The 21,460-nt window shown below is 42.1% G+C and overlaps 1 protein-coding gene across 1 annotated transcript in view; it reads right to left on the reverse strand.

Moving 5' to 3' along the window:
• LMNB2 (lamin B2) overlaps positions 1 to 14,874 on the reverse strand; it is a 45,916-nt gene extending 31,042 nt beyond the window's left edge. Inside the window, exons 1-5 of the mRNA XM_078670065.1 lie at positions 13,978 to 14,874; positions 8,694 to 8,830; positions 3,428 to 3,584; positions 2,147 to 2,272; positions 1,633 to 1,803 (exon numbers count right to left, since the gene is read on the reverse strand). Coding sequence (XP_078526191.1) covers positions 1,633 to 1,803; positions 2,147 to 2,272; positions 3,428 to 3,584; positions 8,694 to 8,830; positions 13,978 to 14,184 — 798 coding nt within the window. The 5' untranslated portion in view covers positions 14,185 to 14,874. The remainder of the gene's footprint in view (positions 1 to 1,632; positions 1,804 to 2,146; positions 2,273 to 3,427; positions 3,585 to 8,693; positions 8,831 to 13,977) is intronic.
• Between the last annotated feature and the right edge of the window lie 6,586 nt (positions 14,875 to 21,460).

Below are 21,460 nucleotides of genomic sequence, written 5' to 3' on the forward strand. Positions count from 1 at the left end.
CGTGCACAATAAAGGTTTTCAAAAAAAAAAAAAAAAAAATGTCAGTCACTGTACTATGCAGATCACGTTTTCTCATAACTAGCCTATATATTTAAAACTGGCTTCAATGGTATTAATGCTCTCTTTTTTGTCTAGTCGATTGTCCTACTAATGCCTTGCTTTATGCTTTAACCGCATATGTGCGGGCGGAATTCCGCTCGTACGCTGAGATTTTCTAAAGCGCACTTTACGTGACGAGCTGGGCTCATCATCAGCGTGCGAGGAGGCTACCTGATGACGAGCCCAGCTCGTCATCAGCGTGGAAGGGGTTAAGGATGACAGAAGGTGAAAGCTTTCTTAGTTGTCCACTTCACTGATAAGAATCCATAGGACAGATGCCTGAAACTCCTGCAGGAGAATAGGATGCATACAAAATATCTAATACTTTACAATAAATAATAAAAAGTTAGGAAGTATAAAATGCTCCATAGGTCACCACTTAGGCAAGTCAAGAGGTTAGGCCTGGGGGCAAATAAAGCCACTGTCCGCAGGCTACAGACAGTACAAAATGGAGCAGCTAGACTACTATGGAAAATTCCCATCTCCACTCCAACTACTAAATATATCAGGAAGCTACATTGGTTAAAAATTGAAAACCGAGTCAAGTTTAAATCTCTATGCTTTATGCACAGGATTGCCACCAATACCGCTCCAAAATATCTGCGTAACCTGGTGCGCCCTTATCGTCCCTCCAGGCTCCTCCGGTCTTCCACGGCCAACCACTTTGAAATTCCAAAGATCAAGCTGTCACGCATGGGTGGCAAGTCCTTCTCATTCCTTGGACCGTCACTTTGGAATTCAATGCCACATAAACTGCGGTCTGAGCTGAGCTACATTAAATTCAGAAAGGCCTCAAAAACGTGGCTGTTTAATATTTAGTATTCTGAAGCCATATTAACAATTGGATCTACTGCGCCGGGAAACCCTTTGTTGGGTAGCTGTGCGCCCTATAAATGCAAGAAATAAAGGCCCTCCTATTTTTAACTGGGTTCTATTTGTTAATATGCAGTTAGATGCCATGCTCTGGTGGTACGGTCAGTTGGTGTTTCATATAAACCATGCAGCGGTAAACAGCACCTGGAGATTGGTTTTAACTTTCTAATTCTAGAACAAGTGGTTGAGTTAATTCATAAAGAATGTATTACGAAATACATAAAAAATATATAATTCTACAAATAAACACGTTTTGACTATGATACTACACAGGCTTTCAAGTTCAGGCAGTTCTGTTTGGACAATGCTCGAAAGCCTTAGTAGTCAAGCAGCTTAAAAATTTAATTTGCATTCTAAACTTATTTTGAAGGGAACTGTGTACTACTATAGGTTCACCATTTGGAAATAAAATTAGGTGGCCGGCTGAAGACTGACTCTTGCATCAGACTGTAAGGTGGTATAGGACCTGTGCAATTGGCAGGAAACACTAACTAGATGCCCGATTATGCACGGAATACAAAACCAGAGTCCCATACCTCCAACAGCACCCGATAAACGTGGATTTGACATACTCCGAATGAAAAAAGTAATAAATAGTTTTATACATATAAAAGGATATAGGAGAACTCAAATGAAAGTAGGAGTGTAATCCAGTCTTACTTTAGCCTGGAAAGTCTGCTCCAGTTCAGCCTTGTACATCCGTACTTGCTCGTCATGCTGGTTTCTCAGTTCCTCAAGAGCCATTGCAAGCTTCGATTCATAATCAAAGCTGCGGCCAGTGTCTACCTCAACCATGCGTCGTTCTTGTCGCTTTCTGGTCTCGCGGGATTCCTAAGGAGAGAAGAAAATAGTAACCAGGCGATGTTATGTGGAAGAACAGGAAATTCCGGACTCATTGGAAAGCCAGGATCCAGTTTAAACTTGGCGACTGGTGCGTATCAAGATTCCACTGGTGCATACAAGCTGTGCCGTTGACCGTTGGAAGTGCTCATGGACAGCTGGATTACAGTTCTACTTGGATACCTTAAAAGAGGTTAAACTGTCGAGGACGTTCCTACTTCCTATAGTGCAGTATAAACTTGTACGTAGCTGAGAAACCCAGTTGATAGGAAATAACGAATTCAAACAAAGCCATCGACCGTGGGAGATGCTGCGGCACAAACTGTTTCAGTACCTCAGCATAGACACTCTTTTGGAAGTCCAGTTCTTCCTGCAAACTCTGGCAGCGATTTTCAAAGTCCACCCGCATAAGAGTTTCCTTCTCCAACTGCTTCTTGGCCACAGCAAGTGCATCTTCAGCCTGCATAAAATTAAAAGATGAAGCATTGACTACATCCACCAAGCATTGCAATACATTGGACGTAAATCTATGACTTCAGAGTAATAGTTTAACACATTTAAGCCAAGGATATCACAACATCTACTGTGTCAAAGCTTTCGCTATATTTGAAAAAAGACATTAAAGAGAAAGTTGAAAGAAAAACCTGGCGTAAAATAACTGAAGCTAGCTGTTGATCTAGCAATATAAAATAGCTGTCAGTTTAACAAGTACAGAGACAATATATATTGCAATCTGATGTTTGTCCAATATTGAAGTTATTGTCATTAGAGTTCAAGAATTTACACGCCATCACAGGGCAAATACATGCAATTTTAAAATTATTTTTTTATAACCAATATACATTCCCCACACAACTACCAGTGGCCTAGCAAAAGCACCCTAGTTGCAGACATAAAATAGTAATATGGACCCCCAGCTGGTTGTTTCTAACCAACCACAGGTACGCTGCTTAAGGTGCAGTTTTTGATTTTTCCATGGTGCATGCACCACTTTAAAAGCACAGTAATTTGAAGTACATCACAGGTCCCTAAATCCTCTGAAACTAGACACAAAATATTGCAGCTGTGACAAACCTATCATACTAGTGCATCCATTTAAGTGTACTGACCACTACTTAACTGAACCCATCCACGTTGTACTGGACAGTAAACTGTTTGTTTTGATTTGGTAGACAGATTCACAAATCCTTCAGATTTAACTGTTCATACCTCGAGTACTACAGTTAACAGTGAAGTCTTACTAAGGTAAATGGCAACCTAGGCCACAGGATCTAGGGTGGAAACCAGGCATTTGAGGTGTGCAGATTTAGAGCATCAGTTGTGTTGGAGTTCAACGTATAAAGGAGTTACTCTCAATGTAAAACTTGGGAAATGCCTAGTTTCCTGCTCTCTTTTTAGCATAAATGATGCAATACTCAGACTCAAAGAGTACTGTCTTGAGAGAACATACATATATTAGCACACAGCTGTGTAGCATGTGCTATAAATAATGCAACATGCAGGTAATTCAGCTAAGCAAAGCAGCTCATGCAGAAAAGAGGTCATCAGTGTTGCTTCTCCAGTAGGTTGGCAGATTCTTACAAGCACAGAACAAGTTATGAAACCTTAAACATACCTTGGCCAGCTGAGCCTGTAGGTCAGCAACATCGCCTTCCAAGGTCCGTTTCTCGTTTAGGGCAGTATTGAGCTCCGCTTCACTCCGGTGGAAGAGCGCTTCGAGGTCTTTAATGCGGGCGAGAGCTCCAGCCAGATCAGATTCTTTCTTCTTATAGCTAAAGGCGAAAAAAGAAACAGGATTGGCAAAGCAGTACTCTTCAGACAAAATACAAGTTTCTATTGCATCGCCTCAGCTAAATTTATCTTGCTACATTAAAAGGAAGATCGACAATAGTCTATTTTCCATTGAAGATTTTTTCATTTGGGACATAAACTACCACATTAAGCGATGGGTTTCACTGAAACAACAACAACAACCTGGAAAAAAAGGCCAAACCAGACTTTTTTTTATTCTTTGTGATATTTACATCAATAAAGTTTAAGAAAAGAAAAGACGTGTTTATAATATGGACTTCGTTATCCGAGAAGCAGACAAGCGTGACTAGGATTCGTTTTCTCTTGCTAATCTCCAGCACAAATCGGAGAATCAGGTGACTTGGCCTCACGTCAGGCATGTGCTTCTCCCCAGCAATTCCAGAGTTATCCTAGAATGTGAGTGTGGGTGTGCATTTTTAACGAGATTAGGCATACTATTCAGCAGCTCAAACGAAAACATGAGTCATTTAGGGAAACTCATTTTAGTTATTTTAAAAGCCCTAAAGTAAATTAAACGTCATAAAACCTATTTAACTATTTATTCACAGACAATTGCTAGTCTGTTTCCAGAAAGAAGAGAAATCTAAACCATGTAATATGCAGTAATAAATAGAACTCCATACAAAAGACCTACAACCCATCATGTGACACGACCTGCCAGTGCTTTTAGTCTTAGTCTTAGTTCCTTTGAATCAGAGCTTCAATGCACTCTGGAAAATGCATGACCCGTATTAGCGATCAAGCTACTTAGATTGCAGAACTGCTTCTACATGCTAACAGATAAGTTGGTACTTAATAGGCGGATATGGGTTACTGGTCTTGGGTGCTATCATTTACTGATATAATGGAGAAACACTACTCAGACGCACTACTTTATTTAAAGCATCGTAGGAGCAAAAAATGCGGGATTCTGAAACGCCACAGATGGAATCAAAAACTGAACAGTCACAATCATCACATGAAACCTCGGACAAGCAAGAATGCTGTGACTTGATGGAAGTGACAGTTTATAGTTGGCCAGAAGTCCTTATGTGCATACGGCACCACCCTGAGGTACTTGGGAATCAATGACTATTCTGCAGCTTTCAATTTTTCACCTGGAAGAGCAGGCCAAGAGCCTTTTCACGGAAGGAATGAAGGTGAGCAGTTCTGATAGAATGGCATGCAAAGTTAACATGCCTGACTATATATTTTTCACAGCTATATTGCCATAGTCTTTTCATCATACAATATCCCAATATTTGTGAAGGAAGGCATCTATTTCATTATCTAAAAATAGCTATGCTAATCTAGAATGTTGCAATTAAAAGCAATGCTTTTAAAGCAATGACAACCTCCTGGATTTACTGGACCAAAGGATTGGTCTTTCTGGTCCTGTATTAACCTGGTTTGCCTCCTTTCTTAACAGAACACAAAGATTTAAAGTCAATCATTTCCTCTTCAACTATTTGCCATCCACGCTTGGGGTCCCTAAGGGATCTGCACTCTCTTCCACACTCTTCAACCTGCTCTTGGAGCCTCTAACGAAGTTACTCAATTCATCCAACATTCACTATCACATGCATGTCAATGATACCCAACTGTACCTGAAAATTCCCTCCCCAGACGACATCAAATCACTAAGCTCAACCCTACGCAAATCTCAGCACTGGCTGACTTCCCACCATCTTAAGCTTAACTCGTCCAAAACGGAATTCCTCCTGATCGCGCGGAACAGTCTAACATCATCGCTGAGTACTTGAACCACTAACAGCTCTCAACTGTACCCCACACATCATTGACTCTGCAAGGTCTCTTAGAATTATACTTGACAAATCATTGAGCATGCAGGAACACATTTGCTCAGCCCCAAAAGTGCCAAGTACGACATGAGTATTCTAAGAAAGATAAAACCCTTCCTCCCGCCCGGACAACTTGAAGTCTGATGTTCAAGCTCTAGTAATTTCCAGGCTAGATTACGGATGCGCAACACTCTGTGGGCTACCCAGCTACAAGTTGGCGCCGCTTAGGGCTCCCCTGAATACAGCTGCAAGGCTCATCACAGGTTCCAGAAGGAATAGCCACATTACACTGATACTGAAATCCTTTAACTGGCTGCCATTGGAGGCTAAGATTCATCTTAAGATTGTGTGCATGACTCACAAGGCCCTCCATTTTAACAGCCCTCTGTACCTAGCCCAAAAACTGGTGCTTTCTGGTGGGAGCAGATCTTCTAGGAGTTCTAGCACTTTCCTGCTCAAAACTCAAACATACCAGAAAAATAATTCATAATTGGGTGTTCTTGGGTATCTCCTGAGAATCTGGAACTCCTTGCAACCATACATCAGACTGACTCCCTCTACAGCATCTTTCAAAAAAGAAGTGAACGCTCTATGGATGAACTGCCTTGTTTGACGGCACCTACCGCCATTGGGTCCCTCGTGGTTGGTTCCGCTACTGGCTGGCTTTTCACCTTCTCCACAGACTTCCTTGTCCTGATTAATGCTACTTCATAGTTTTGGGGGTTTTCCTGCATGGGGTGCTATGCTTTTGACTATGTCTGTGACTTTAAACTTTATATAAATAAATAAAAATGCTTCTATAATCCACTCTTGAAACATGCATTTTCCTACTGAAATACAACATTGGCCAAGATTCACTTCACCTGAAAGCGAATGGGTGCAGAGTTTACAATTGTCAGCTAGCTCAACATTGAAAGGTAGAATGTATCTGTTTTATTTATGTTCCAGGCCATCTTAGCTCAACTAGGAAGCTCACTCTGACTCGGCCTATGAATCCAACTTATCTGAACAAAGTTTTGGCTTTTTTTTAACTAGATAATCAGCCAACAAACATTGCTGGTACATCACAACTAGATATCTTGAGTCTTTACGGTAGGACATTTGCAGAATTAGCTATAATTGTCTGTGATGGACTGTCTGTGCAATGGTATCCAGAAATGAGAAAGAGCTACACTGCCTTTAAACACAGGACGCACAGTGTGAATGAACAGAATAAAATAGTGACTCCTCAAGGAACGAGGACAACAATGTTGGCATCTGTTGGTAGTGTAGTCTTGTACCATCTCAGTATTCAGCTAAAAGGGGTTTGTACTTTGGGTGTAAAACAAGCTATAGGGACACCCAAGATTAATGTACTGTGTCTTTTAATGCAGTATATTAGAGCTCTTTTGGATTTTACATTGCAAGGACTGAAAAGGCTGATGAAAAAGAATATATTAAAACCCCATTTAAAGACAGCAGTGAAGCACCACTATCATCGACTGTACAGACTGATAATGCCTGGCATCTTGAGACACCAGTTATAAAGCGCCCAGATCCAAAAGGGTATATACCAAGCACCTGGTCGATGGAGTCCTAGAGAGAGCGAGAGAGACCAACACTTAGAGCAGATATCTTACCTTTAGCCTCTGGCACTTGAAGGGCTGACAAGGCACAGGTTCTCTAATCTAGAACAGGATTTTGTTGGTCAGAGAGCAATCGCAACTGTGCGCTACAGATTAAAAAATAAACGTATAGTCTGGCTTGCCACTTAAGTTCCATCAGAAAGTTTTATAAGCCTTGCATTGATATATTAGTGTGACATGGTAATCAACACGTTTGAATCTTTGCTAGTGTGTAGAAGCAAGGTAATGAGAAATGTGGTGTGTGAAACCGAGATGGCATTAACTAGGATATCGCTGACTCTGGGCTCTTAATTTGTCAAGCAGTTAAATCCACATGATTTCTACTAACTACATTCACTGAAATAAAAATTCGGAATGAAAAGCACAAAGTAAGCAGCAGCTTTAGAAGCAATGTCCTGTAATTTCTAAATACTAAGTTTTCTCACTTTTGTTCCATACTCTAATTGAAAGTGCTTCATTTGCAACTGCTAAATAGCTGTTTTCAGCTGTCTCTTCTTTTCAGCATTGAAGGTTTGAGAATTGTGCAAACTCTCTGCAGCGTTTAAATGGCACCTGTTCTTTTGGAGCACTATTTGATGGCTCGCAACAGCTGCACACACCACCCGGCACACACAGCTGAACAAACAGGCCACCTGTGCAAAGGGAGTAGGGGCAGTAGAAACGTAAGCAGCAACCCAGTGGCAGGAGATGCAAGGGCTTCAGCTAAGTAAACGTTTCAGCTGCCACCCAAACAGTGTCTAGAGCAAAATAAGCTGAATAAACAACTAAAACGTAACTTTTAGGAGGAGGGCAACCTACAAAAAGCTGAAAGTGGCTATAAGCAACATGAGAAAAATGCATATAATGAACCTCTTCTGGAAATTTGAACCACACCAAGAAGAGATTTTTCAGTGTTCACTTTTCCCAAAAGCAACAAGCAGTTTCATATGGAATAAAAGCTTAAAAGGATAAGAATGTAAGTGTGTGCGCTTGAGCATGCAGAGACAAAGTCGGTGTAATTTTGGTAACCCACCACGTCTTTACTAATAAACTTGCATGAGGGTTGAAAATAGAAGAATCCGAACTGCACTCCCTACCGCTGGACACCATCTCCATCTATGGTACAGGACTTACCAAAATAGAAATGTGCAGACATGCAGCAGATGGTCTGGAAAACAGGGGTGATAAGGATAACTGGCTCTGCAGAACACATCTAATGGCAATCGCCGAGGCTCCAGCAAATAACGTAAAGGCTCAATATGCAATAGCTGCAAAATATTTGGTTTAACCTGCGAAGACTCACCCTTTTCTTCTCTGTCACTATCACCGCAGCTAATATGGAAGCTATCGTGCCAACATAGGCGTCTTTCAACCTTGCGTATGGGCAGGAGTTTGTGCAATATATCTGAATGCATCTTCTTTTATCCAGAACATACGACCTGGTCTATACTGAAGGTGTCCTGTCTAGACTACCAGGTGTAGTAAAAATGTAAACCCATGATTCACGTGCTATTTTACAAACGTCGCCCGTTTATTTGCAGCCTACTTTTGCAGTAAAACTTTGAAGAGTTGAGATGTGCGAGACTGTTCTCAATCAGGTTCCAAAAAAAAATGTAATTACTAAACTTTAGTAACTAACAACATACATCGAGCATTTCATACAACAGCCTGGTAAGTGTCTTACTTTTTGGTTATCTCGTCCAGGTCAGACTTGAATTTCCCGAGTTCGATCTGAAGCTTGGCCCTCTCTCTGGCAGTCTCATCCAGCACTCGTCGGGCATCGGCCAGCTCGCCCTCATACAACGCTTTGACACCAGTTACCTACAATGGGAGGACAGACAAATATTGACCACTTCATAGGACATGTCTGAGGTCATACAAGTACTGAAATCCCATAACACAAAAGCAAACAGATCACTAAAATGGAAACAAACAAGAGCAGCCAGCGATATACAAATACACGTCTTCCAATCACATTAACAAGTATTAGGTGATGCTAATAAAAGGACATACAGGTACATGATGTTTTAATAGTGCATCTCATACTCGTGCAATTACAGTGATGGGCAGACGATGTGGGGTTTGGCTACTGGCTCGCATGGAAATGTAAACCCCTCTTGCATTAAGAACTGCAGCTGCTGTCCTCGCAAAGGGAAAGTGACATTCTCATAGACGATCTCGGAAACTAGGTATTGATTGTATGAACAGTGGTGTAAAACTTAAGTTCTCACCGCTGGACAAGTCAAAGATGCTATAGAAAGAACTAACAAATGCGAAGGGCCACTGATGAGTGGCAAGTTAGAGTGAGTGCAGGAGTCCTTTGTCTGTTTTTGCCACCACCAGACTGCACATGACAGCTTTGCCTATGTCCCGATTGCGTGATGTCAGCAGCTGACCTGTGCTTCCATTTTTGCATGGGTCTGTTCCATAGGCCGTGGATCGAGGGCAGGTAAAAGTGCAGCTGTCGCCTCCGGTCACCTGGAAACAAAGGCCGCTCCTCGTCTGTGCAGAGTCCTTATACATGACCTAATGGGGCTCCAGGTGGGCTCTTTTCGTACTACAAAGCGTACCCCTGCAGGTAAAAACTCAATTTTCTTGAAGACAGCAATCTGCATTCCTAAAATTATCTTGGCGTTGCTATGCTTCACACAAAAAGTTATTCCGAAGGTCAAATAGTTGAAATGTTTTGATGCACGCCCCGTGTCTATTTCTTTGCAGTGGGGCGTGTGTAGACTGGAGAGGCTGCATCCTACGTGTCCGCTGCATGACGAGTTTTACCCAAGTATTTTCTTTATATCACAATACCGACAGCATTGTACCAATGCGACCCGACCTCAAAGCACTATCGCAAAAACTTAATGCAAAACAAAGCTCTCAGGATATTTTTGGACGGCACGCTTATGCCCAAGTCAGTTCAGAGAAACTTCTCTGGATAGTGAGGGGAAAATGGCCACATGTTAAAAGATGCAATTCATATGCAATGTACCGACTGGGCATCTTTAAGGGCTGTGATAATACATCTTCAAAACGGAGGCAAAACTATTTGTTTCCAGGGCTTCTGCCATTTAAGTGAAGACAATGTCATGTTCTGTCATGCATGTAGTTACCTAGTGGGGCGAAGGAGCGTTAGATCGCAGAAGACGTGGGGGGCGGGGCTAAGATGATGTCAAAGCGACTCCTGGTGGTGAAGTTGACTTTTTGGAATAAGCACAGCAGTTAAACCAGAGGCAAAAATAGCTCCCATTCGGATTGGTGCCGATGTGTAACGTATGAAAGAGCAGCATTCGGGGCCCAGAGGACCTGCTGTGTCATCAGTAATGGACACAGTAAGTGGGGCGCCGGGTAACTGTCAGGCACTGCCTATGGAAGTAGTTTTTGGAGGTCATTCTCGGTGCTGAAACAGTAAACCGTGAGCAGAGGTGAGCTAGGAGCAGCTGCATACAAAGCCTCTTGGAAATGAAAGAACATAGTGCACCTCACGGTACTGATGCTAGGGTTCCAGGGTGTGACCTCCGGGTCAGAAAAATGAAGAAACAAAGCTTCAGCGACTTCACAAAAATCTAGCAAAACTGGGAAATACAAAGAGGCACAGGAAAACGGCAACACTAAAGTACAGTTCTCTATTACAAGGCAAAAAGCTCCACACGTCCTCCAACCTGGATAAATGCTTGTGATAAGGGGGGGGGGGGCAACACCAGTAAGGTCTCGAAGCACTTGGCCAACTACCCCAGTTAAACCCTTACGACAGAAGAGGGCTTGTATATGGATCTGCACACTATCCAGGTGTAACATCTTTTTGATGTGGGCTTTTTGTTGTATCCCCCCCCCACACACACACAAATATTAACTTAATTTCCCATGGCCATATCAGTTTGCCCACGTTCACACCACCCAATATTAACTCAAAGATGCCCCAGGACGAGGAAGAGTGCCCTTTAACTGCACATGCCATTCCATGTGTTGGTAGGTGTCACGTGTAGTGTACTATTACTGATCACACTGTCCCATCTGTGTTAAGAAAAGTATTATAACCCCCATATAAGAGTGAAAACGATTTAATTTTCACTTTAATAACTTAAAATCCTCAAGTTGATTGATCAAACGCAGTAGCCATACACAAAAAATGGTGGTATTGCTAGTGTGCACTGATCTTTACTAACTGCATAACATTTTCATGCAAGAAAGGGCTTATCCAACAGTTGAGATAAGCAGCGTGGGCGGTCCAGGGTGACATTTTGACAAGCTGAGATTGTCCCAGCAGGACGCCCAGTTCACAATTTCAATATGGGGAAGTCTCAATGGATGACACACGAGGATAAGCTGCTGGGCAGGGCGGCCATGCAGCCAGAACCTACTATGACAGCGGGTGCCTCTGCGGACCAGTCCGCACCGGAAAAGATGCAAATAGTCAACTTGGAGGGCCAGCAAGGGCCCCGCAACGAGTAATGAAGTGATCTTCAGCTGAGGAGGACAAAGACTGGCATTGAGTAGGGGGATTAACTTGGCTTCCATTTGAAGTTCACCATGAACAGTGGATGGAGAAGTAGCTGGTCGTAGGTACTGGGTCACCCGCATATCAAAAGACCTAGAAATTATACTCCGGACAAATCACTTTATCCAAAGGTTTTCAGCTTCTTTCCTCACCTTGCAGCATTTTCAGTTGCAGTAGCCGGGGTCATTTTGCTTTTGTCTACATCTCTAACTTTTAATGCTCTGTGAAAGACCCAATGGCACAAAAAACGCATAATTGCCATCCGTGTGTTGCACACTTGGATGTTGGAATAACTTGTTTGGAAAGGCGTACGAAGTGCGGCTGCAGAATTCAATAACATATGGCTGGAAGTAGAGGATGAAGTGCAACAGTGGGAGTAAGTAGTAAGTTCAAGTACCAAACAATAATTCGTGGTCTACTGACACTATAACGACAAAGCCAACAGCCCTGAATTTACTGTGGCAGCGCAACTGAACAGGCATTACAAATGATATTTAATGAAACAGCAGGCGTAAATGTTGTTTATCACACTTATACCTACCCTATTGGCTTTGCCAATGCAGAGAAAGAACAAAAAAGGGTTGCTTTGGAAAACACTTTTGGGGCAAGGAGGAGACAGAGAAAGTAAATTGGAAATGGCATGATGACAATTTCTCTTTTGTGATGGTCTTTCGCGCGTTCCAATCTGAGCTCTTCCCGCAAGGAGGAATTAAACACCACATAGCCAATAGCGTGAAATGAGGAGGTACATTCTTCTCTGGATAAGAGCCAAAACACCAGGATTTGTGACCATATTTATTCTGTCAAACCAGGCTTATAAAACCAAGTGACAATCTTCTGTGAGTAGTGCTGTCCAACTGAGGACTGGCGAGGGTGCAGTGTACAAGCACTTCATCATTCCTCTGAAATGTTACTAGCAATCAAAGTTCTCTACATGCGACCGGGCAGCCAAGACAAACTGCAGAGATGCGAACACGCCCACTCATATCACTTTCAAATTTTGAACTCTGGGTGTTGGCAGGACGCCTGATTATTAAAACCGTGGCTCGCAGTCAGCCCTTCCTTCAGCACATCAGCCTTCCTCGAAGAGTGGAGGCGGGCGGGTCAGAACGTAACGTGCGCCCTCAAACCACTCACGCTATAAATATGCGATGATGGTGTATTGGGAGGAGAATATAATGTTGCATTGTTCAATAGCAGGTACAAGCTGAAGAATAAAGTACCTAATCCCCTTTTTACCGTAACAAGTACATGAACTAAATAAAACTTCCTCATGTGAAAAAAGTATAACCAAAGCCAGAAAGCTACGGTTGCAATGTACAACTTGGTAATCAAAACCTAAAATGTTGAAAGAGGAACAGGATTCGAGGCTAGCCAATCAAATCAGAGCTAATCGTTCGTGACTTTCAATTGCATTTTACAAAAGGGTTGTAGGTGTGCCCCCACGTGACCAAAGCGAATGCAGCTCAACCAAGGCGTGATACATGAATGAATCCAGGGGACGCCACTGTAACAATTAACTCTGGTGAAATCAGGGCGGCTCAGAAAAACAATGACAAAAGCAAATAGTCTCCACTTCCCAGAGCATCTCAAATCCTTACAACATTCACCCGAATGTATACATAATACAGCGTGCTTTAAAGACAATGTAACAAGCACCCGTTAAACCAGCACGCGTAGTTCAAAACGATCAATCTTATTTTATGCCACACAACTTGTCACTCGGGGAACTGCAACGTTGAATCAAATAGTTAAACAACACTTGAAACTTTAAGACACGAGACCAGCAGTTAGACACACATGAACGGCTCAGTTCTGGGATAATCGTTACTGTAATAACTGCCGCCTTCAGATTTAATAATCTCTTATATCTGTTACGGTCAGCACAGCTGAAGGCGGTCGAACTGAGGTGTGCCATAAAGAGTAACAAAATAACAAGAACCCCCACATGCCACACCCACTTCTGCACAATCTTAAACAAAAAGAGGTCCCGGCTAGATGTCACAGGGACACCTCAAATAAAGATGCAGGATCATCTGCTACTCCTTCCACCAAACCAAAAACAAGTTCTAATAACTGTGTAACCTTTGAAACGATGGAACTTGCAACTATGGTCTGATACTCATGTAAAGCGCTCCGATACCTCCGGGTCTAGCCAGCGCTATATAAAACCTTTGAAATAAAATAAAGAATGATACTGTGAAAGGACACAATGCATGTACACAATTAGTTATAACGTTGCTAATACACTTCTGAGTATGCCTAAACTACGCCCCTAAATAAAGGATTCATTCTTACCCTATAGCATCCCCTGGCATAAATCCTACGAATAAAATATTTAAAAAAAATAATGCATTGCAAAAATCAGATACAGCGAGCGTTGGACGCTCACCCTTCCAGGGAGAGGCACCTTTTGATGATGCCGCCTCCATGGGGATGGTTACAACCTGCCCTCACCCGGTGACGCCCTGCTCACCTCGCGCGTGGTGACCTCTTCCTTCTCGGAGATCTTGACCATGAGCCGGTCGTTCTCCAGCTCCAGGGAGCGCACGCGGTCGATGTACACGGCCAGGCGGTCGTTGAGGTGCCGCAGCTCCTCTTTCTCCTGCAGGCGGGTGATGCGGGTGGGTGAGAGCGGGGTGCCGGGCCCGGCGCCGCGGCTCGGGGTGCTGCTGCGGCTCATACTGCCTGGAAGGGTAGGGTGCGGGGGAGACGTCCGGTGCTCCGAAGGGCGCGCTGCGGCGGTGCTGACGGCTCCTCTACCCGGCTATAGCAGCTCCACCGCTCATTCAATCTCCCGCCCGCTGGAGCGAATGGAATCAGAAGCGCGGGCAAAAGCAAAACAAAATGGCCGCCACCCTCCCAGCGCAGGCGCGCCTACAATAGGCAGAGACAAGAGTGGGTCGGAGCGAGACCACGCCCCCTGGGAACGACCATTGGACTGCTCCGTTCTAAAATGGCCGCCCTCGGCGAAATTGGTCTTCTAATTTGCAACATTGTTAGCAGGAGGATGGCACATATTCCGTTGAAAGGGAAAGCACGTTTGCCGAGGGTCATTTCTGACCAGAGATTGTCCTTTAATATTCACTCCCTCAAAGGCCTTGAAATACAACTGTAATACCTAAACTAAATCTCTGTGAGATTTCGATACCATGGATGAACCCATCATAGTTGTTCGAGCCAAAGGACAGCAAGTTAAAATATTTAATTTGCAAACAACAAAGTTTTGCAAAAACAACATGAATGCTACAGAGTATCACCATCAAACAAAATGGCTTCAGTATCTATTTTTTTCAATTTTTCTTTTTAAAACATAATCTCTTAAAATGGCCGTCATTTTGACTCGCAGAACCAGCAGAGCGCTCGTTTAAGTGTTTGTCCTTCATCAATGTTAGTTCCTTAATGTACATCTTACATTCCCTCTCGCTTGGCTGATTCACACCGGTGCATGCCGGGAGCCTTCTTAGTCTATAGTGGAGCATAGCGAAGCGACCATTTTGTGGAAGGGGTGCCAACAAAGTCCATTTTGTGTTAACCGTTTCTAGCTCTTGCTGTCTTTGAAAACAATGAAATGCTAACGGGGTTCGCCGTCTCCCCTTATGCTACTCACCGTAAGATGACTGTAGGACAGTCTTGTGATAATACCACTTTCAATGAGATTGGGGCTGCCACCCCTGCTGCCCGAAAAATGCTTAGGGGACGGTGGAGGTTAATATGTTATCTTGAATTGTATTGCGGTGCTCGTTGAATGAATTTATGCGCGATTAAAACTGCCCAGAAAGGCTACAGAATACGTATGTATTTGGACTTAACACACAACTATCAGACGCGTGTACTTAAAATATATTTTACGAAAAAGTTAATTTAGAATCGAATGATAGTTTAACTGCATAAACAGTTTATTCGGTTAAACTACTTCCGCGACTGTCGTTATATTAAACTTCTTGAAAAATGTAAAAGCAAGATAATTCTCGTCACAAATTATACTCGTGTACATTCCCTCCGGCTGTTGTGATTGGATCCTAGGTAACAAAGGCACCCTAACACACCCTACCCAGCCATTGTCCGGTGTACAAGGCTGGGAATATGCGGGCACCGAAAAGAGCTGTAGATAAAAGAAATACATTTTGCAAGATCAAATTAAGAATCGGACAAACTTGGCAGTTCCTATTTTCTCCCCAACGTGCTAAATTGTATCTAAAAGAGATTGAATTTAAAATTTTAATTAAATGTTATCAAGAGACAAAAATATGTGAGCAGGTTTTTTTTGTAATGTAAGGTGCCCCTTTCACTAGTTGGGTGGAGTATTTACCACTGTTATTATATCACCCGGGGGTTAGGTAATTACCAGGTATGGTTAGTGCCTCCTGTTCCGAGATTTCAATATGGAAATGGGGCATAACATAAAAGATCAGTTTTTGACTTACTAGATTCAGAATGTTGTCTCCCAATAAATCTTGTCTGGATTGACCTGCTAGTATCTATCAGGAGGAAACTGTGCAGGTATGGAAACTCATCTATCCAGGTGATATTCCTGTCCATAAGAGATCAGAATCTCTTAATGTATATGCATGTCTTCACATGGAGTTTCCTGTTCAAGAACCACATTCTGATTTAAAATAACCCCACCTCCAGTGGGCTTTGTGCCATTTTTGGGTCTTATTCAAACCTACAAACCTATGTTCATGGTGTTCTTCATGTGCTAACTTGCTGTCTACAGGGCATACCTGAACTAGCTTGGAATGAATACGCTAGCGCAGGTGAGGTTTTCAGAAGGTGCTGTGGTGCTCTACAGAAATACACTTGAAAGTTGTTGTGAACTTATTTATTTGCAGTGCTTGGAGGTGGAGGGATCACCCACTCCACAGTTGGATGACCAAAATCACCCAGTTTGTACAAAAGATTAGTTTTCCCAGCACACGCTAATGTCAACATGTTACATAAATAACAGATATCAGCAATTCTTGTCTTTCTTTGTATTTGTTAGGTTTATTCTCATATGTTTTGCTTTGTTCTTTTTTCAACCTCTTTTTACTCAACATGCGTTTTGTCGCTCATGGCTGGTGGCTACGACTTCCTCCGGGCTGTTTCGTCGGTATGGATAGTGTTCTCTTTTAACCGGTTGTAATTCCGTCCTGGTTTCCCCAAATAGTTCATTCTCTTCGTTAGTTTTTCTTTCCCATTCGTGTCAATATTATTCCTTTTTGTCATCCGTTTTACCGCCTTCCTAGTGTCTGCTCTTGCAGCCTTCCATCGTCCCAGCGAGTACGCTTTGTACTCGCTGGTACGACAGAAGGCGGCATCGCTGCGATTGGGAGAGAAAAACGAACGAAGACAAGTAACTATTTGGGGAAACCGGGTCGGAATTACCACCTGCCATGGGTGACAAAACACGTGTTGGGTAATAAAAGAACTAAACAAGAACATATGAGAAAAAAACCTAACGAATACAAAGGAAGGCAAGAATTGTTGATTTCTGTTATTTATGTTGACATTAGTGTGTGCTGAGAAAACCAATTTTGTGTACTAACTTGGAATGAACAATAGTTCTTCCTATCCCTTTGTTAGCAGAACAATACATAAACAGCTCTTGTATTTGAGAAATATCCTTCATTCAATTTCTATCGTTGACATAATTACAGCGACATGAAAAGTTCAAAACGAAATGGTGCCTAATCCCCAATAATCACAGAGCACCCATCTGTAAAAATTAGTCTTTAATCTTTTAATCAATTGAACTCGCTGACCAGTTTGACCTCTTTAGGGAGCTTTTTTCTATGACTTTGGCACAGCGTCCTGAAGAATGTTACCACTAATTGTGCAATTCAAAATATATCAGATTACCAGAAAAGATCTCAAATTCCTTTCTGACATGTCATTTTTAATTCTGACTTCTTTGGCTACAGTCTCTCCAAGACAAGGCTGATAGTCTATATAATGTTGGAGAAACTTTGCCTTTGTGCATTCAATCAGCAAACAACATGAAAGTATAATTTGGGGATGTTTTTGTAACTCCCAATGATGATATCACTGATTAAATCATCCGTAAATGTGACAGTTTGTAATACACTTTTGGCGCTGAAAGTAATTAGTGAGCTATATCCAGAGCAAATGTATGCAAAGTAGGGGTTTGGCCACCTAATGGGGCTAGTGTTCCTAGAGGGAGTAGGTTACAGTGTAATTATTTAAAATAAGATCATCTCTTTATTTTTTTCATGCTTTTCACAGTTCTACACCATTTAGTACTTTTTTTACATAGTTCAAAGGCTCTACTGGTTTTCAGATTATATTGAACGGTAAGGTGGATTATGTCATCACTTAGGCCATTGAACATGTCAATCATGATGTATTATGTGCAGTCATCAGCAGTGCATGACCATGCATACATTATAGTTAGCGCAGTAAGTTATAACTGTTGAATTTCAGTTTTTTAAAAAAAAAGTTTGTTTTAAATGATATTTTCAATAACATCACTTTAGTAATTTTTTCAGTACATTTCAGAAGCTTTTTTGACGTAAAATAATATCTTAATACCCTACCTAGCTAGAATGTCACTTTAATCTTAGGGCCCAATTATGACTTTGGCTGTTTGACTGCCAGACTGCTATTTCGGTGGTCGGGACTACAGCTGCATCCCAACAGCAGCATTATGGGTAGTGCAACAAGAACTTTAAAGCCAAAAACTGGGACATTTCACAAAAATAGAAGAAGGACTACAATTTTACTTCGGCGAGCGCACAGAATGACAGAAGAGAATTACAGATCTGGCAGTAAGAACATACATAAAATGCAATTTTTTAACTCAGTAGCTTCCCTGTTAATTAAATTGCTTGTTTGAAACAACTGCTAGCTATCCCTGTTTTGTAAATCATAAAAAAGCACCTTCTGCCGTTTTCAGTCGACCCTCTAAAAACCGGGACATAAGCTACATTTCCTGAAATCTGCCGGGCCAGCTGGTGAAAAACCGGGACTGTTCCTGGCAAATCTAGGACGCTTGGTCACCATACTTATGGGTTAATCACCAGGCTAGCAGTGTTGCATCACCGTGGCCCCAGCGACAGAATGCTTCGGCTCATAGAGAACCTGCAGCACATGCCACCACCAAGGCACTGCCTCTTGTGCGTCGGTGCACTGTCTACCATGCACCATGTCATGCATGGCACACCGTGCACCCATGACAATACAAGAAGATTGGAGCGTAACTCCCATGGGCTACAACAACTTGGGGCCCCTTCTCTGCCTTTCCACTGACAGTTTCATGGCAGGGTCACTGCCCTGAAAAGGTCGGCGGTAAGGTAGGTTGTAATTGGCCCAGTCGGGATCCAGGCGGTGACCACATTAATATGCAAAGCAAGCCTATTGGCTTTGTCAAGAAGTCAACCCATCAATATATGACGACAAACCTTTTGGCCTTGTCTGCAATATTAAACACATCTAAGTTGTTTTTCCACACTTCAGGCCATATAATACAACCAAATTAACATCACAAAATAAAATGATGGACAGAGTTTTGAAACTTTCATTATTTCGCTCGCCACGTCACCCCAGTTGGGACCCAGCCACATGCAAAACAGTCTTGACCCTGCCTCCTTCCCACCCCGCCCCCCTATGGGAATTCCAGGACATTTGTTTCCGTTCCTGGGAGGACCTGGCATGGCAGTTCGAGCTGGACTGATCCCATGAGGAGAAGGGTCAAGACAGATTTTTGCATTTGGCTGAGTCCAAACTGGGGTTGCACAGTGAGCAAAAGAACGTTGGATTAAACCCAGATCTCTTGACTTGGGGTGAGTGGTTGGAAAGTTTCAGCACTCCGTCAATCATCTTGTGTTTGCGAAGTGGCCGTGGGTATGCCCAGACGTGGGTCCCTTGCTCCCGGTGCCACTGAATTTTAGTCTGGCTGATATGGGATGGTACCCCGAAACCGGTCCCAGGATGCTTGTTTCCAGTTCAGGGAGGACCTGGCATGCCAGTTCGGGCTGAACTGTTCTTAAGAAGAGATGGGTCAAGACTGATTTTTGCATATGGCTGGGTCCAAACTGAGGTGGCATAGTGAGCAAAAGGACAATGGATTAAACCCAGATCTCTTTACTGAGGGTGAGTGGTTGAAAAGTTTCAGCACTTCGTCCATCATCTTGTTGTGTTTTACAAATAATACAGCTATCACACCAACTGCAAGGGTGGTAATTACTTTATACATGACAATACATTCTGTGCTGCCTCTTCAAAAAAAGGCTCTGTATTGGATTGCTCAAAAAGATGATCAGATTAGAATTGAGCCTCATTCAACTGTTAGTTTGAGGATGACCTAGGGATCAGACACAGATGTTTTTAGGGTGAGAACAATGTTGACGGTGCATGCCATGCCAGATTTGTCATTGATTTTAATGTTAAAATATTACCTGTAGAATGCAGTGGACCGGGATTGTTTCACAGGTGGAAAATGTCTACTCTTAAAAATAAGGCACAAGACCACTTACAGTGGTCATAAAGTTAACTTTGTTTAAATTAATTAGAATGGCGGTTTATAACCTAAAAACAAAATTATTGCTTGATCTACCAGGTGCTAATGTTTTGAAAAAACTTTTGACCTGACCATTATTACAAATCTTTAAAGACACCTATTCTCGCCATCTGTTCGGGTGCTAACTACTAAGTGACTCAAAACCTGTACTCGTATTTATCAAGCTGCGATTTCATCTTTACTCTTAGCTACAGTAAATCAATGCTTAATTTGTGCTGATGGTTTCTGGTGGGGGACAATCACTCATTTTTGGGGATCAGGACTTTTTCATCATCATACTTTTAACTATTACAAGACTGAAAAAGGCAGAAATGGGAGATGAAAGGAAGAAAAAAAATAGGAAACAGTGGTACAGAGTGTGAGCACAAATGGGAAAAAAAACAGAAAAAATATAAAAATACAGGAAGTTGAGGGTGGTGGAAGTAAGAGGCATGATGTGGATTCAAAGTCAGGTAGTCTTGGAATAAAAAAAACCTGCCATTTGGCAGTACATGGGACAAGCTCCGTATTAAAATATTTGGGATCTGCACTTTTTAAATTATTGTTTACGACTTACATACTTGGAAAAGAGGATGAGTGAGGTTTTCCACAAAACATTGATTATACTAAGATTTTCTATTCTATAATATTGCTCTAGAGCTTTTCACTGCCGTAGGATTACACTCTCATATTTTTTCTTCCAAAATAGCCAGATTGATCAAATTAGGGTCTCTGTGAGCAGAAGGATTTTACTTCGGCATCCACCTACACCAAAACGCTGCGATGTAGCTAATGGCAGAATAAACGGTAGACACATCTCTATACCAAAACATACACCATAAAGTGGTATTCATCTATGTTACGCACTGAGTAGGCTGTGTCCTTATGCTCGTAAATCACAGTCTCCTAACAAATATTCACTACAACAAGCAGTGTTCTTAATTTATTTTCAAGAGCAATGGCAAGCAGTCTTTCCCAGTCTGGACATTTAAACTTAAAACTAGCTTCTAAAAATTGAAGGCTTCAGTTCTCATACAATAAAAGAAGCACCTACTTTACCAATATTGTTTGTGTCATTCTAGACCCAAGCAAACTGTTTAATGCAAATGTAAGTTTGCATGGATCCTAGGGTTTGGGTTTAGTGTATTTTTTCTTATGTTTTTACTTTTAGTGTAATTTTTATTTGCTGCAGATTGGGTTGAGCATGAAATATCATACAGGAACTGTGAAACTGGATGTGTATTCCAGCTGTATGCACCGGACTAACTCAATTTTTATAACCTGTCTACTAAATGCACTGATACGATCTCAAATACATTTTGTGAGACTACATCAACTACAATGATTTTTAAAAAACTAAGCATATTATACATGTAAAAAAAATGCTACATTTCAGCCTCTCCTGAACATTTCATGGATTATAAGTATAATGAACTTTTTGAATATTTCAAAAATGTTC

This window comes from Lissotriton helveticus, chromosome 12 (genome assembly GCF_964261635.1).
Source record: "Lissotriton helveticus chromosome 12, aLisHel1.1, whole genome shotgun sequence".
NCBI classification, from domain to species: Eukaryota; Metazoa; Chordata; class Amphibia; order Caudata; family Salamandridae; genus Lissotriton; species Lissotriton helveticus.